Genomic DNA, 15366 nt, shown 5'->3' on the forward strand with positions numbered 1-15366 from the left:
ATTTGGATTCCATATAAATATCTGTTATTGAATTCAAACTGATTTTTTAAATTTACGAATAGTGAAAAAATAATGATGTTTCCTGATGGTTGGATTAAATATATATATATATATATATATATATATATATATATATATATATATATATATATATATATATATATATATATATATATATATATATATATATATATATATATATATATATATATATATATATATATATATATATATATAAGAATTTAGTGTGCACCAAAGTGTTACGTTCGTATATCAAACAATTCCATTCAATCCAACCATCAGGAAACATCATTATTTTTTCACTATTCCTAAATTTAAAGAATCAGTTTGAATTCAATAACAGATATTTATATGTAATCCAAATCGTTGTTGATTTGAAATGCTACACATTCGACCTTGATGGTAAAATGTTTTGCTTAAAGATACTGGCAATATATTGATAATATATATATATATATATATATATATATATATATATATATATATATATATATATATATATATATATATATATATATATATATATATATATATATATATATATATATATATATATATATATATATATATATAAAATTTAGCACAACGATTTTAGAATGCAATAGTTTCTGTACAATATAATTTAGAAATGCGATCTACTCTTTCGGTTTACTGGAAAAAATTTTTTAGTTTTATGCATGCAACTTCTAAATTCTCTATTTTCATATACTGTTCTATTAGTGAATTTAAACCATCTTTAAGCTTAATAAAATTGAGTAGATGTTTTTATGTAAAACTCGACACAGTCTGTAAAAGCAACCAACTTATTTTTTGGAATAAATTCAGTAAAATCGTGTATTTTATATTAAATTTTTGCTTTCAAGGTGAGAAGGGACATGAATAAGGATGATTTAAAAAATTTATTTTCCTTCACCTTTTATAAGTATATGTAAAGAAACAAAAAAAAAGGTTTTCCAGTGTTTTTAAAGTAAATGTTAGGTAAGAAGAGTTAGGAAAATACACTTTTATTGACCTTACTTTTTCCTAGAATTCTCCGCCGATCTGAAATCGAAAAATCATTTGGAGGAGGAGCGGAGTACATGTATTCCCAAGCCCTCTACTTGATTTTGAAGCCAATGTGGCCGATAAAAGATAAATTCACATTAACAAGAAGTAGTGTATGTGAATTTCAGATTTATTCCCCAGCTATTGATTGATTTCACAACTATTGAATTTTTCTGAATTGCAAATCAAATTTCTTTAAGATTTGAATTAAGTAGATTCGATTGAGGCAATCAATTAATGACAGAAAATCTAAACCAAATATTATTTTTGTCTTTTCTACTCAATGATTATTTTTGTACTGCCATCGAAGAATCATGACTTACATTAACTAGAAAATAGCAACTCTGAATTTCATATTGATTTCCTAACTAATAAATTTGAGGAAAGGCAAATAAAATCACTCTTTTTTTATTATTTTATGATTTAAATTTAATAAAATCGATCAAGGCAATCAATTAAGGGTGAAAAAATAAAACCAAATATTACTTTTGTCATTTCCATTCAGTGATTATTGAATATGATTATATTGAATTGAATATAAAAAGAAAGAAATTGTTATGTTTCGTTTTATTAAAGAAAAGGTTTTATTTTGATTAAAATAAAAGCAGAATTTAATATGCACTTGCATTAACTAAAACTAGAAAGAAGTAAAAAAAGTAAAGAATATAGTGCTACATATTTTCAAAAAAGAATGGTTAGTAATTGTTAATGCACGTATACAAAATTTGCTAAAATTTATCTTGTGTCCTTTCTTATAAATGCAATTAAAAAATAGCACATAAAGGCAGTGCCTAGAAAAAATTATTATGAATTCAGAGTCATTGTAATGCTTTGCTTCAATTCTGTATTAATTAACTATTTATTAACAAGATTTCCTACAATAATATTCATACTTAACTTAGCAAACTAAGCATTTCTAATTAAAATTTAGTCGGTGTTTAATTATATTTCATGAGAAATGACAAAATAATGTTAAGCAGATTATGTTAAGAATCTTTTCTAAGAATTTTAAAAGAATGTTTAGAATCTACCGATAGTTTAAAAGCCACCGACAGTTGATTATAATTTTTGACTTGAGCTTAGTTTTAGGCCTGGTTAAATCAATACTTTAGGTCCAATAAAAGCATTGTGAAATGATGCATTAAAATAAAAGAGAAGTTTAAAATAGTAGCAAAAGGGTAGTTCAAAATGCTAAAAAAAATTCTTAATTTCCAATCAGCTGAATATTTAATTAAATATTGTGCTTTGAAAAACTAACAGTATACTTTCTTACGCATTATATGATAACTGTGCAAAATTTGGTTCAATTCGGTCCATTTATTTAGGAGATGTGGCAAATACATATATGCATGCATAGCCACATTTACTTTTATTTATATTAAGATTACTTGTTACTTCTATTTTTAAATTAGTTTATACAATGTTATATTTACTTGAATAAAATTTGGGGATTTCCAAGTCACATCAATCACATCAGTCTTTTCCCATAATTTAACTATTTGTTGATTCCTAGGGAAATTTCTTTTTCTCGTGTGCATTCTATTATTTTATTAATTCAGTCATATTATTCATTATTATATTATTATATTCAAAATACATCTTTAAATATTTAAGATTTTTTTTATTTATTTCTTTCTATTTTTTCGCAATTTCAAAATATCGAGTAACGTAAAGCAAGGAATATGGTTGCACGCTGATGCTTACGGATTGCATTTAAAAAGTTGATACTTGAAAGATTTAGACAATATATATATATATATATATATATATATATATATATATATATATATATATATATATATATATATATATATATATATATATATATATATATATATATATATATATATGTTACTTTAGTAAATGTTCTTACAAGTAGTAATAAAATGCATAATTATAATCTATTCTTGTTTTTTTTTTATTTTCGTTGAATAAAGAAATGCAAATTTACATAAATAAAGTCACTTACTATGATGTAACCTAAATTTTCATAAATCAGTAGCTTTTCAAATTTTTTGACGTAGAATTTTGTATTTTGATTAAATAATATTTAGAGAAACAAATATTAGTAAATTCACAAAAATTCTTAAATTATTTTAATCGATTTATTCATTTTATGGAGTTGACAAGCATGCTTTTGAAGTTTTCGAAAATTTTTGCGATATACTTACAGGACATTTACATTAAGCATTGAAATGTTACAATTGTAATTATTATGTACAATCTTATTGCAATTATTAGAACATGCGATCTCTGTTCAAATATTAGAATGTGCTTCTTATTATATAAAAAGCAGGATAGCCCGTTATTTTTTTAGAATGATAACAAGTGAACACATTATTTGTGAAATTCAATAATATACATTAAGAGGTTACTACACTTAGTTTTGCATAATAAGGGAAAAAAGACAGGTTACCTCATTTTGGATTTCTGAATGTTAGATTGTTGCAAAATTACTCTACAAATTTTGTACAAACCATTTTTAAGAAATTGCAACATTAAATGAGCTAATTTCAAGACTTTCTCTATTACGAAACGTGAAGAGAATTAATTAAATCTGTATTTTATTTAATATTCAGATTAGGAAAAGGGAACTGAAATACCAGTTTCCGGAAATAATCATTCATTTTCAAAGTTTTAAATAATTTTAAACCTGAAATTCTGATATTTAATAGTACTTTTTTTTATTTTATGATAATTGTTATATCATTTTCCTTGAAGGATTCAATAGTCTTATTTCATACTTAACAACAGAGCGAAAATACTTTATTGACGGTTTATTTCACCATATTTAAATTATTTTTATGATTCCTGCAATAATGAACGTTTCATCATGTTTGGGATTTATTTATTTCCGCCACAAGGAATCTTTTTTCAATAACCCATTCAACAATCGATTCTTTTATTAATAATTGTATAAAGCTTTTAAATTACGTTAAAAACAGGATGTTCATTAATTTATTGTTGCGGTTTCCGTACCTCATAACTTTCGAATAAAAAATATTAATCAAAAACCGATTATGTATTCATAAATTACAACTCAAAGAATTTTATTAATGATATTAAAGTGTAAAGCAAATGCGCTAAGATCGCATTGTTGCCAAGTAAAATTCTTTGAGTTATAATTTACGAATACATAATCGCCTTCAGCTGAATGCCTACAAAGTGCAAATTGTGCAAGCTTTACACTTTAATATCATTAATAAAATTCTTTGAGTTGTAATTTAAGAATACGCAATCGGTTTTTGCGTAATATTTTTTATTCGAAAGTTATGAGGTACGGAAACCCCGACAATAATTAATGAACACCCTGTACTGTAACTGAACAATAAGTGAGTAACTACACTTCCCGCAAATATATAACTAGAAAATATAGCCGACTATTAACTTCTTTGGCAATTCAAGAAATCTAAAACTCAGTAATAAACAAAGAAAAAAAGAAAATCTATAATTCAAATGAGAGCAAAAAGTAAATTTACGGTCACAGACGAACATATCAATTGATATGTTCATTTCAGATAAAGCAGTCATTATGTTGCATCTTGATATGATATTTAGGATTCAATCGGCCGATGATGCAAAGTGTATTAGATTTATGATTAACTTCCAGCTACTCGCGTGGAGGTTATGTGGCTTACATTTATCAATTATTCCTTCAAATCCGTCTGATTCAACTATTCCATTGAATGATGATTCAGACATTGATATGTGTATTCATGTAATTGTCTGGGAGATTTAGATGCCCCGAATAGGGAAGCGGCAATTAAATAGCCCGAAAATGATAACTGTGCAAAAGAAAATTAAATGTTGAAATGAATTTATACTTGAATATAATGATGCTTTCGTTTTAAAATAAAATTGTCGATTAAATGCAGTTTAATTAACTTTAATGTTAAATAATCAATGATATAAGTCAAAGTGAGTAAATAGTATTTAATTTCCGCTCAAACTCATTAAAATGATCTGATTTGTAATTCACTCTTGGCTGTCTGCGTCTGAGTAATAGCGTCTCCTGAATTGTTGATTGATTAATCCTACTCGTAAATTATAAATATCAAAACATATCGTAATTTGAGACAGAGTTTTTTTGTTTCAATATATTTTCATAAGTGTATTTCGAAATATTGCTGAAAAACGTTCCGAGATATCCCAGTAGGTAAAAAGTTATCACCTGGACAAAAGTAAAATGCAACATCGCACATTTTAATGTGCACTACTGAAAATATCATTAGTGTGATAGCTTGCCAATTTAAACAAACTAGAAAAACATGAATGAAATATGAATGTTCATGTAAATGATAAAATTCTAATATTCAGGGATATTAATATTCTTTATTAAATAAAGCAAAATAAAATGCAATTGTTTTATGAGCATTTGTACTGAACTGAATGAAATCAATCTCAGCCTTGAATTCAATAAATAATTATTTTGCATCATAAAAACACAGTCTCATACTCTATTGTCTGCAACCATTGTGGTTACTAAACGGTTGAATGGGATGAAAATAGCATTATCATATTGAATTTATAGTTTGCATCATGCAAAATTACGGTAGTTTGAATGTGCATCCATATATTTTACTGCAAAATAAACGGTCTCAGTTAATGGTATATTTAGCATATTTAATTCTCTTTTTTAGTGGCATATATATGAGACAATTTTTTATAAAATGGCTTCCAAGAATTTTCTTTTCCTTTCTTTCTATAAAAAAGCCAGGTTTCTATTCTCATGAATCCCTTATTTCATGACCCTAAATGAAAATTTTCTTTTTTTTTAAATCCTGGTCGTAATATTTTAAATCCGATTTAATCCGATTAGGAGTTGGATTAGTGAGATCAGACATTGAAAAAAATACAATTTCTTCATCTTTTTTCTTTCATCTAAATAAGAAGAATTTTGATGTAACAGGTTTAAAATTATTTTTTATTTGTGAATTATCAATCCTATTGTTCAGTATCTTTTAGCATGGTATTTTATTAACCATCAGTACAGGCAAATCAAAATATTGAATACATGAAGTATCCTGAAATTAAGTTAGTCTTCTATCCATATAATGTCCAAATTCTACGCCAGTAAATGAAAATTTATATTTCTTTCTTTCGTAGCATATGTATGTAGAAAAATATACTTCTATGGTTTAAATGATTTATTTTGTATTAATAAATTATTTATTGCATTATTAAATAACACGTATTCTTTACGAATTTCGACATACATTTCGACATTACATTTTCTCATGCAAAGCCTAAGATATTTTATCATCTCATTTTTTCTGGTACTTCCTGGTTAAGGTCAAGATTGGATGTACTTAGTTTTCATAAAACGATTAACATTAAAATGAATTCAAATTACACAAATGTCTTCTGAAATTAAAAAGTCACGTACTTTCTGAAAGTATTGAATTATTGCATTGTTGTTTAACTAATGGTAATTTTACAATAAATTAATGAATAAAAAAATTCTTGAATTTGAATTTTCTGAATTTAAAATGGTCCAGACTTATTCTCGACTATACGATTATAACATTTGGGTGTTGGTAAAAGTAACATTTCTTCAACCAATATATATGTATTCCCAATCCACTTTTTTTGAAACTATAAGTAATAATTGTATCGTAAATTTTCAATGCAAATTCGAGAATGAATTGAGAAACTAGAATATTACAAGGCATTACAAATACAACATTTATGCAATTTAAACATCAGATTTCTTTTCTGAAATGCAGCATTTTATTCGTAAAATCTTTTTCTTTCATTTTTTTATTTATTTCACATTTTAACAGACTTTAAATTAATATCTTAAAATATTATTTGAAACATAAACATTAAATTGAAAAGTAGAACTGAGAAGTAATCATTTCTCGCATGCATGGTTTCCTATTATGGATATTTTCCAGCAAATATTTTATGACAAAAAGATCGTTATTGGAGAAAGAAAAAGTTTTATTTTGATAAATGTCATGTAAACTCAATTCTCTTAGACTCATTTAACACACAAAAGATTTGATTTGCTTTTGTCGATTTTACTTCTTACTGCGTTTTCAATAATTTTATGGGTTTTTTCATTGAAATGAGGTAAGATTTTCACAAAGTCTCTTTTTATTTTTTACACTTTCCCCGCTACAAAATGAAATATTTCGTCTTTCTGAAATGTTCATTGCGCTCTAGAATTTTATTTACATACGAAAATATGTTGGACATAAATACCTTCGGAATTTTTTTATATACCTTTTCTAAAGTGAGATCAGTTACTATAAATTTGTTCTGGAATTTGCATAAAAATTATAAACCATGTTTGCACGTATATATAAAATGAGCATACATACTTGTATCAAATAAAGTCATGTCAACATTTTAATTTCGCCAGAAGTAGAAAAATGTAATTATATGTATGCATTTTAATATTTTCGGAGTAGACAGTAGCATACTGCTTTATCATTTGTAAGGTGCAGCTAACTGTGTGTTTTTTTCCATTCTTATCTATTCAATAATTAAAGAAATGCCGGGTCTTGTTCATTATTTAATACTGAATATGAACTTAACTTCGATTTTCACTGAAGAATATGAATAATTAGAATTAAGAAATTAAGAGCTTTTGAATAAACCAGAATTTGTTACGCAAAAATAGCTTTTAAATCAAACGATTGCATCATTTTAATCTTTTACAGAGAGAGGTATATTTTTTTAAAGTTTCAAACTAAAAATATTTTTGAGTAAAGTAGCCAGTAACTTACATTTTTCGCATCAAAATAAAAATTCCTGATTTCCACTCTTTATCTGAATTTGTAATTGCCTGGTTTAACATTAAATTCTAGTTTTAAAACAATCTGAATGTTTAGTTTGGCCATATAAAAACTTCAGTAACAAGCTTTGAATATATATTAACTTGAGAATAATGGATGAATAAAATATTTTTCCCTCCCACCATAACACAAGTAAAAGCTCTGAAATGTATATTTCATTTAACTTTCAAGCAATAAAAATAATTTCTATTAATAATAATCAAATACAAATACTGTTATAATTAGCATTCGTAATTTGTTAGCGCATAACATTAGTACAATAACAAACAAATATTCGAATAAATTAAGCCTAAATGATTGGTAAAATGTAATATTTGAAATTTTATCCTAGAACAAATTCAAAGTGCAAAGCAATCAGACTTTGAATAGGTTGAATACTTTTTGTGTTTGAAGAAAGTATATTTTCCAAATGATAGAAAATTTGGCTTCCCTGAAAGTTCTCATTCTTTTGTATTTTTTACAACGAAGCAGCACTATAGGGCAATTTGGAAAAAAGTAATAAATATCAGTTCTATTAAAATGTCAGCAAATAAAATGATCTTTTCCCTTTTTCTCCTTTATAAAATTCGTACCATTTTTTTTTTACGAATTAACGTCAATTTGCTTCAAAAAAAAAAAAAAAAAACGTAATAAAGTTTTAAGCGCATAAAGGTGAACATGCCATGAATTTCTTCGAAGTAACTTAAAATATTATGACAGGATTTATTCTTGCTAAATTACTAATTTGATAAGAATCATTTAAAAAGGGCTGGTAATAAGTAAATATCCAACAAATATTCATCTTATGATTATAAGATGAAAAACTGAAAGGAAAAGCTTTGTTGCCATGACGGGCATCGCATCTATGTTAACGGATATCCATTGCATATTTTGAGAAATGCTCCTATATAAATATCTCCTTATCTTTACTTTTGATGCTTTCCTTTCAAATATATTTTTGTATTCAAATATTTTGAAACATCACCTATCCTCACTATGGGACTTAGGAAGGTACAATTTTATCCGATGTTATGCGAAACACATAGACTTATTCCGCATATTTCGAGATTTACTGTCTTTCCATTTCAATATGCGTTGGGTTCCAAATGCACAATGTTAAGCATAAAATAAAATAGATGTTGGTCAGTATTCGTAAATCATACACTGTTCGCTTTGGGACGAAGATTCGAAAATATACTTTTGTCATTCCTTGGGAATCTAGATTCGCTTTGGGAGAAGAGATTATTCAGCGCAAATCCCAGCTCAGAGACAGAATGGTACGCGTAGGCCAATAACATGCTTACGACCAACTTTTGTCATAGATATGATTTCTAAGCATTGGAATTTTGTCAACATGAAAGGCAATATATTTCAGAAGACCATTTGAAAGAGTGGACAGTTTATGGCGCTTTTATTCATATCACACTATGATTCATAATGCTAAGTTATATTTCATATATTGGCTGTCTCAAAAATATAAGATTATTTTGAAATTTTAATAATTATTTTATTTACCTTGTATTTTCTGATTTTGTTTTGTTACGAAAGTCAAAACTTAGAGAATTTAGTGAAAATATATAAACTATTATTTAGCGCATTCAAGTAATAATTTATTCTAAATATCAACGGTTAGTTCTAATTTAAAGAGTTTAAAGGCAGTTTTGAAACGTATGAGAAGTTCTTTCAATGTGTTCAGAAACACCTTTAAAACCATTTTTTAAAAGCTTACGAAAAATTTCATATAAACAGATTTACTATACAAATTTATTAATTCATTATAAACATTTTAAGACAAATTCGTTGATTCATTATGATGAATTTTTTGTGAATAGTTTCCTAGAAATTGGAAATATTACGAAAATCTTAATTCCTAGGAATTATTTCAAAAGCAAATAAAATTTAAATTTATTTCAGGCTGAAGGGGGCTATTTATAATTTACAACCTTTTAACGATAAATTATAATTTCGATAAAATTTTTGAAATATCTTTGATATATGAATCCTTTAGAATATTTCATAGAATAGAAGATTCGAAATGAAATAATATATTGCATAGAATAGAAGATTGAAAAGGAAATTAAATATAGAAGATTCGAATTGAAATAAATCAACATATCTTTCTATATATTCTAAATAAATAAATATAAATATATTTATCATAAAATTCATAATAATAGTTATTGATTTTTAAATTTTGTAATAAAATTACTGATCATGAGTTATTATTAGCAAGTTCTGAATTCATAAGCCTGTAATATGGGCTGGGTTCACATTTTTTTTCACAAAATTCTGATCACCATAAAAATTAGATGCATTTTCTTCAATAAGGCTAAAGTTTTAATTACATATGTATTTATTTTAAGGTAGTAAACCAAGACTCACTCTGTTTTTAGTAATTTCATATTGCTATTTTTGACAAATAGATGTTTCATAAAAATTATTTTTAATGCATTTAGCAGTCCTAATATAATATATGAAATTATGAGATGCAAGTTTTATTACTTAATATAGAATTTGATGATGTCATCTCTATTTTAATATCATTAAATTACTCTTCGCTGCTGTTTGTCTGTGCAAATGTGATGTCATTGATTTAGCATATATCAGCATTCTATATTTTAAATAAATCCTTCAGATTATTTTTAAAATGAATTATTTGAACTTTAAGATAACTTTAAAAGATTTTCGGATAAATAAATTTGGAATATTCAATTACTTTAATATATTTCGCGAAACTAAATACGTGTAAGAAAATTAAAATGATTGCAGCAATTTCACGCGAATATATGATTACATAATATTCACTTACCACTCACATTCATAATTTCAGGTTTCTAAAACATTATTGTCTCTTACAATAAAGAGCAATGAGCGATTCTAAAATGCAGTTTTTGATGCAAATTTTAAAGAAATTTTGCAAGTTCTATTATGTACTTTTCTAAAATTTTGATTCAATAAAAATTTGATTATTCCATTGACGAAATTACAGTTCATTCTGTAATTACAGAAATTACAACGCTTACAGTTCATCAAATAAATCGATAAAATATGTTTAAGTTTTTTGATTAGTAAGCTAAATATTTGGTTAATAAATTATGATGTATAATATTATGGGTAAAATAAATGATGTAAAAAAAGTCTAAAGATTAAATAATAATTTTTTTTATTTCTCTGTTTCAAAAGAATAATTCGAATCAAATATTTAATAACTGTTAAAAAAAGTAGTGAATAATATAAAATCGAGGTTTCGGAGAATGATATTTTTCTGGTAATGTTCAACATTTATACCGTGAAATGCTTTTTACATATTCCCTTAAATAAACGTTCAGCTTTTCTTTTTCCGTATATAAACATAAAAGTTTGTCTATTTCTCCTGATTTTGTTGCAAACAGAAAATTCCGAACCCCCTTTTCACTATTGCCTATCACTGTTATGTTTATTATAATTCTTACGGAAATAAATGCTTTTTATATGATTAAGGATTATTTGACTTCTTTCAAAGCAATTTGTTGATTCACGTAGTCAAAGAAAAATCAGGTTTACTTCAGGTATCCTTTATCGTCTTATATCTCAATAAATTTGACGAAGAAACTTATAAAGTTTTCTAGAGAGTGCTAAATAAAATATGTATTACAAACTTAAATAAAATTACATAAGAAAGTAAAAATCTTGACACAAAATAAAAAATTTAACCATGTCAAATATGTCAGATATTTTGGTTAATTTTATATGTATTTTGGCTTTTTCTCTGAAAAATAAATATTGTGCTTGAAGAAATATATCCTTTGATATGAATAAATTGATTTTTTACGAAATTTTGAAGTAAAGTACTCTTCACATTTGCAACTAGTCAACAAATAAAATAGTCAAGTATTTTTTTACCACGATAATGCTTACACGTTGGACCTATCTGCAAATTTCTTTATGGATCTTGCGACATGCATCATGAAAAAATTGTTTAAAATGTTCCACAGAGCAGACGGTTGAAAGTAAAGAAGCAGATCTGACACAAAACTACTTCTTCAGTAACAGGTGCTCTATCAGAAATAATTTTCAAAATTTTAGTAAAGTTTTAAAAATTGATTAAAATGGGGGGGGGTGTAACTTTCATTAACCTTCCGAGTATATGATAGCAAATAGCAAAGAAAAAAGGTAATTTTGCATTATTTTAAGATTCAAAATATTAATGCTTTTCATTCATACCAATTATTTCCTATCGACTTTTCTTTTTAATTTTAATATATCTTTCAAAATACTTTAAAGTACGATTTGCTAATTCTTTAATTTATTGCCTTCATGCATACACGCGTTTCGACATTATTAAATGCAATTTTTGTACAAACGCAAGCACGTTAACTTTGCCATAATGAAGTTAAAATTCTTAAAAATGATATAAAGAAAGACATTTTGAGCATAAAATATTATCATATTGAGATATTTCGAATAGAGATTCGAAAAAAATAAAGGCAACTAATAATTTCCACGAAATTAAGTAAAAGCAAGTCGCCTTTTCTGATAATTAATTTGAAAGCTTTTAATCTGGTGACGAGAAAATTTCCAAATGCTTTTATTTCTTAAGTTTTTTAAAACCCAAACAAAATTGAATATCCAAATTTTATCTATCTAAATTGCAAAATTATTGCTTTGAGAATTAAAAAGTAAACACTGTAATTATGACTCAAAGCTTTTGTAGTCTTTGTTGAAAAATTTGAAGCACAACAATTTAAATTCGATATTTTAAAATGCAACACCGATAGCTAGTTGTAGTTGTCATATTGAATTTAACCAACAATGCATGTTTTTACTTTCTTCTAATTCTAAAGTCAAAGCATTTGAAGATGAAAACAATAGTTTCGAGAGGTTACTTCCAGTAAACTCTTTTCATTCAAGTTTACTTTATCGATTTTTCTGAGCAGTTGATTGAAGGGGAAAATTCGCGTGTAAACGAAATCCAAGGGAATTTATCAGACAATGATAAGCCTAGTCTAGATTGTCAATCAGATGTATTGATTTCTCTGAGCTCGACATCTTGTAAGTGTCACACTGTTCTATCATCCGCTGCACAAATTTAACAAAAAAGAATTTCTCCTTTTTGCCTGTCAGATTATTTCGCTTGTAAGCATGACAATTTTTACATAAAAATACCTGTGTTCTTCTAAATTGTTTCTCAAAATTTGTAGCAAGTATATATCATTCAGATAATAACTGTACCTTGGTTAGAAATGCCATGGTGCCGTTGGATCTAGAAATGAATTTGTTGCAGTCATCCTAAAATAAAACAATTTTACAAAGAAAATCGTGGATACGAAACATTGAATTATCCGATATTTTTATTCAATTTATTTCCAAATGTTTCTTTAAAGTTTCTTATTTTTTTTAAATAAAGAAATAAATATAAAAAAACTCTTTTATTCCATTTAAATGTATTTCATTCGGAGTGATTTTATCATAATAATGTTTTTTTAAATAAATTATTTGTTATATATTTTTTCTATTAACGCAAAAGTATTAAATTATTTATAATAAATATGAATATTTAAATATAATAATTAAGTTGTGATGAAAAAAATGAACAATTGTTTTAAAGGCTCCCAGGCAGATATAAATACTCACACATAATAAAAAGATAATAAGTCTGCATACTGCATATATTACTTTACTGTATTTCATTTTGCCCAATAATTCACTATTTCACTCTATTCATAATTCGAAGAACAAAATATTGATGGAATCTGTAAAAGAAAGCATCTAAATTTGAAATCACTAGAACAACCTTAAAAAAAACTGAATTTATAAGCTATTCTGGCTTATAATTTTTATTCAGATTCCGACAATGATATTTCTGCAATAAGATTTTTTAAAAACGTTATGCAAAATAGCTGTCATTTAATAATTAATCCTAACATATACAGTAAATTAAGTTTGACAACATATTCTATCTTTACAAATAGCAATCAAAACAGCTGAACATCATTACCGTTGTATATTACATCCTTTACCTTCGCACTAACTACGGGATATAACTGAAAATCTAATATTATTTATAATTAATTTATATTAAAAGTGTACAAGTTCATGAAAATTTAACTTTTTATTTTTCTAACTTAAAAGAGTTCCCATGTTTAAAAGTCATTAGCCGTTATACAGAAATTTTATCCACTTGAGAGATAAAATCATTATTAATTAATTTAAATTTGTTGAATTTCGAAAAATACTTTCTTGTACTAATAAAAATAATATAATTGTTTTGTGGTATTGGAAATTTGAGCTTTCACTTAACTTGCAGATATATAAGATGAGTAATAATAACTAACTAATTTGTAGAGATATAAGAAGCGTAATAATAACTAACTAATTTGTAGAGATATAAGAAGCGTAATAATAACTAACTAACTTGCAGAGATATAAGATGCGTAATAATAACTAACTAACTTGCAGAGATATAAGATGCGTAATAATAACTTACTAACTTGCCAAGATATAAGATGCGTAATAATTGCTAACTTGCAGAGATATAAGATGCGTAATAATAATTTACTTACTTGCAGAGATATAAGATGCGTAATAATAACTAACTAACTTGCAGAGATATAAATGCATATAAATAACATAAGTAACACTTTACTACGTATATAGCTTTAAAGATGAGGATGAAAAATATGACGTAAAAATATAAATGTATAGTCATTTTCAGATAATTAAAATATTAATAACCTTTCCTGATATACTATAGTGCAATGAACTCTCACACAGCACGGAAAATACACTTCGTTTAATAGGAAATGGCGCCATGTGGGACTTGCATTATTTGATGAATTTAGGCTAGTTCAAACATGTTTCTAAACTGCTGGTAAATACGGCATTCGAACATGCAAGCATTGAATACTAACAAAAGCAAGAAAATATTTTATGAGTACTAATCACTATTTTTCCGTCTCATTATACGAATTTAGGTTATATGAGAGCAAATAATGAGATTTCATTACAATTGGAAATAAAATGGAAGCATTTATTATTAAGCTAAAAAATTTCATTCTTTTGAATATGTAACAAAATGTGATTAATTTATTTTAAAAAAAGACGCAATATTTGTTGTATTCTGTTGATTAATGACGGTTAATACTTATTTCTGAAGAAATTTCTTCAAGTACATCAATTTACCCTTCTTAGGAAAAATTAATTTCAATTTAATATTTATATAATTTGAATACGGAGAGATTTTTGATTAATGTTTCTGTTTGCTTAAACTTTTACATGCACATATAGTTAAGCTTTGATGATATTTATATAATTTAAAATCTAAATACGTTTTTATTTATAGTAGAATTACATTTAATGTTGTTTTCAAAATTTTGCCTGGTGTGTATTAATTTCAGCTTCTTTTCAGAAATTACACGTAGAAGAATTATATGACCATACCAGGTTCAGTAGTGGAACTCGTTTTGAATGTGTAAGGAAAAATTTACATTATCATTTAACATAAAGGATATAACAATGCTTTCTAATAGTGAACTTTTTT

At 25.6% G+C, this 15366-nt stretch overlaps 1 protein-coding gene across 3 annotated transcripts in view; it reads left to right on the plus strand.

The window, feature by feature from the left end:
- Positions 1-15366, plus strand: part of LOC129960467 (inhibitory POU protein-like) — a 76202-nt gene that overhangs the window by 19268 nt on the left and 41568 nt on the right. For 2 of the 3 annotated variants that reach the window (XM_056073923.1, XM_056073924.1), the window contains exon 2: positions 15235-15297. The exons of the other annotated variant lie outside the window; for it this stretch is intronic. In XM_056073923.1, the coding sequence (XP_055929898.1) occupies positions 15235-15297 (63 nt within the window). The remainder of the gene's footprint in view (positions 1-15234; positions 15298-15366) is intronic. 3 annotated transcript variants of the gene reach the window in all.

The sequence above is a fragment of the Argiope bruennichi genome, chromosome X2 (genome assembly GCF_947563725.1).
Source record: "Argiope bruennichi chromosome X2, qqArgBrue1.1, whole genome shotgun sequence".
Classification (NCBI taxonomy): Eukaryota; Metazoa; Arthropoda; class Arachnida; order Araneae; family Araneidae; genus Argiope; species Argiope bruennichi.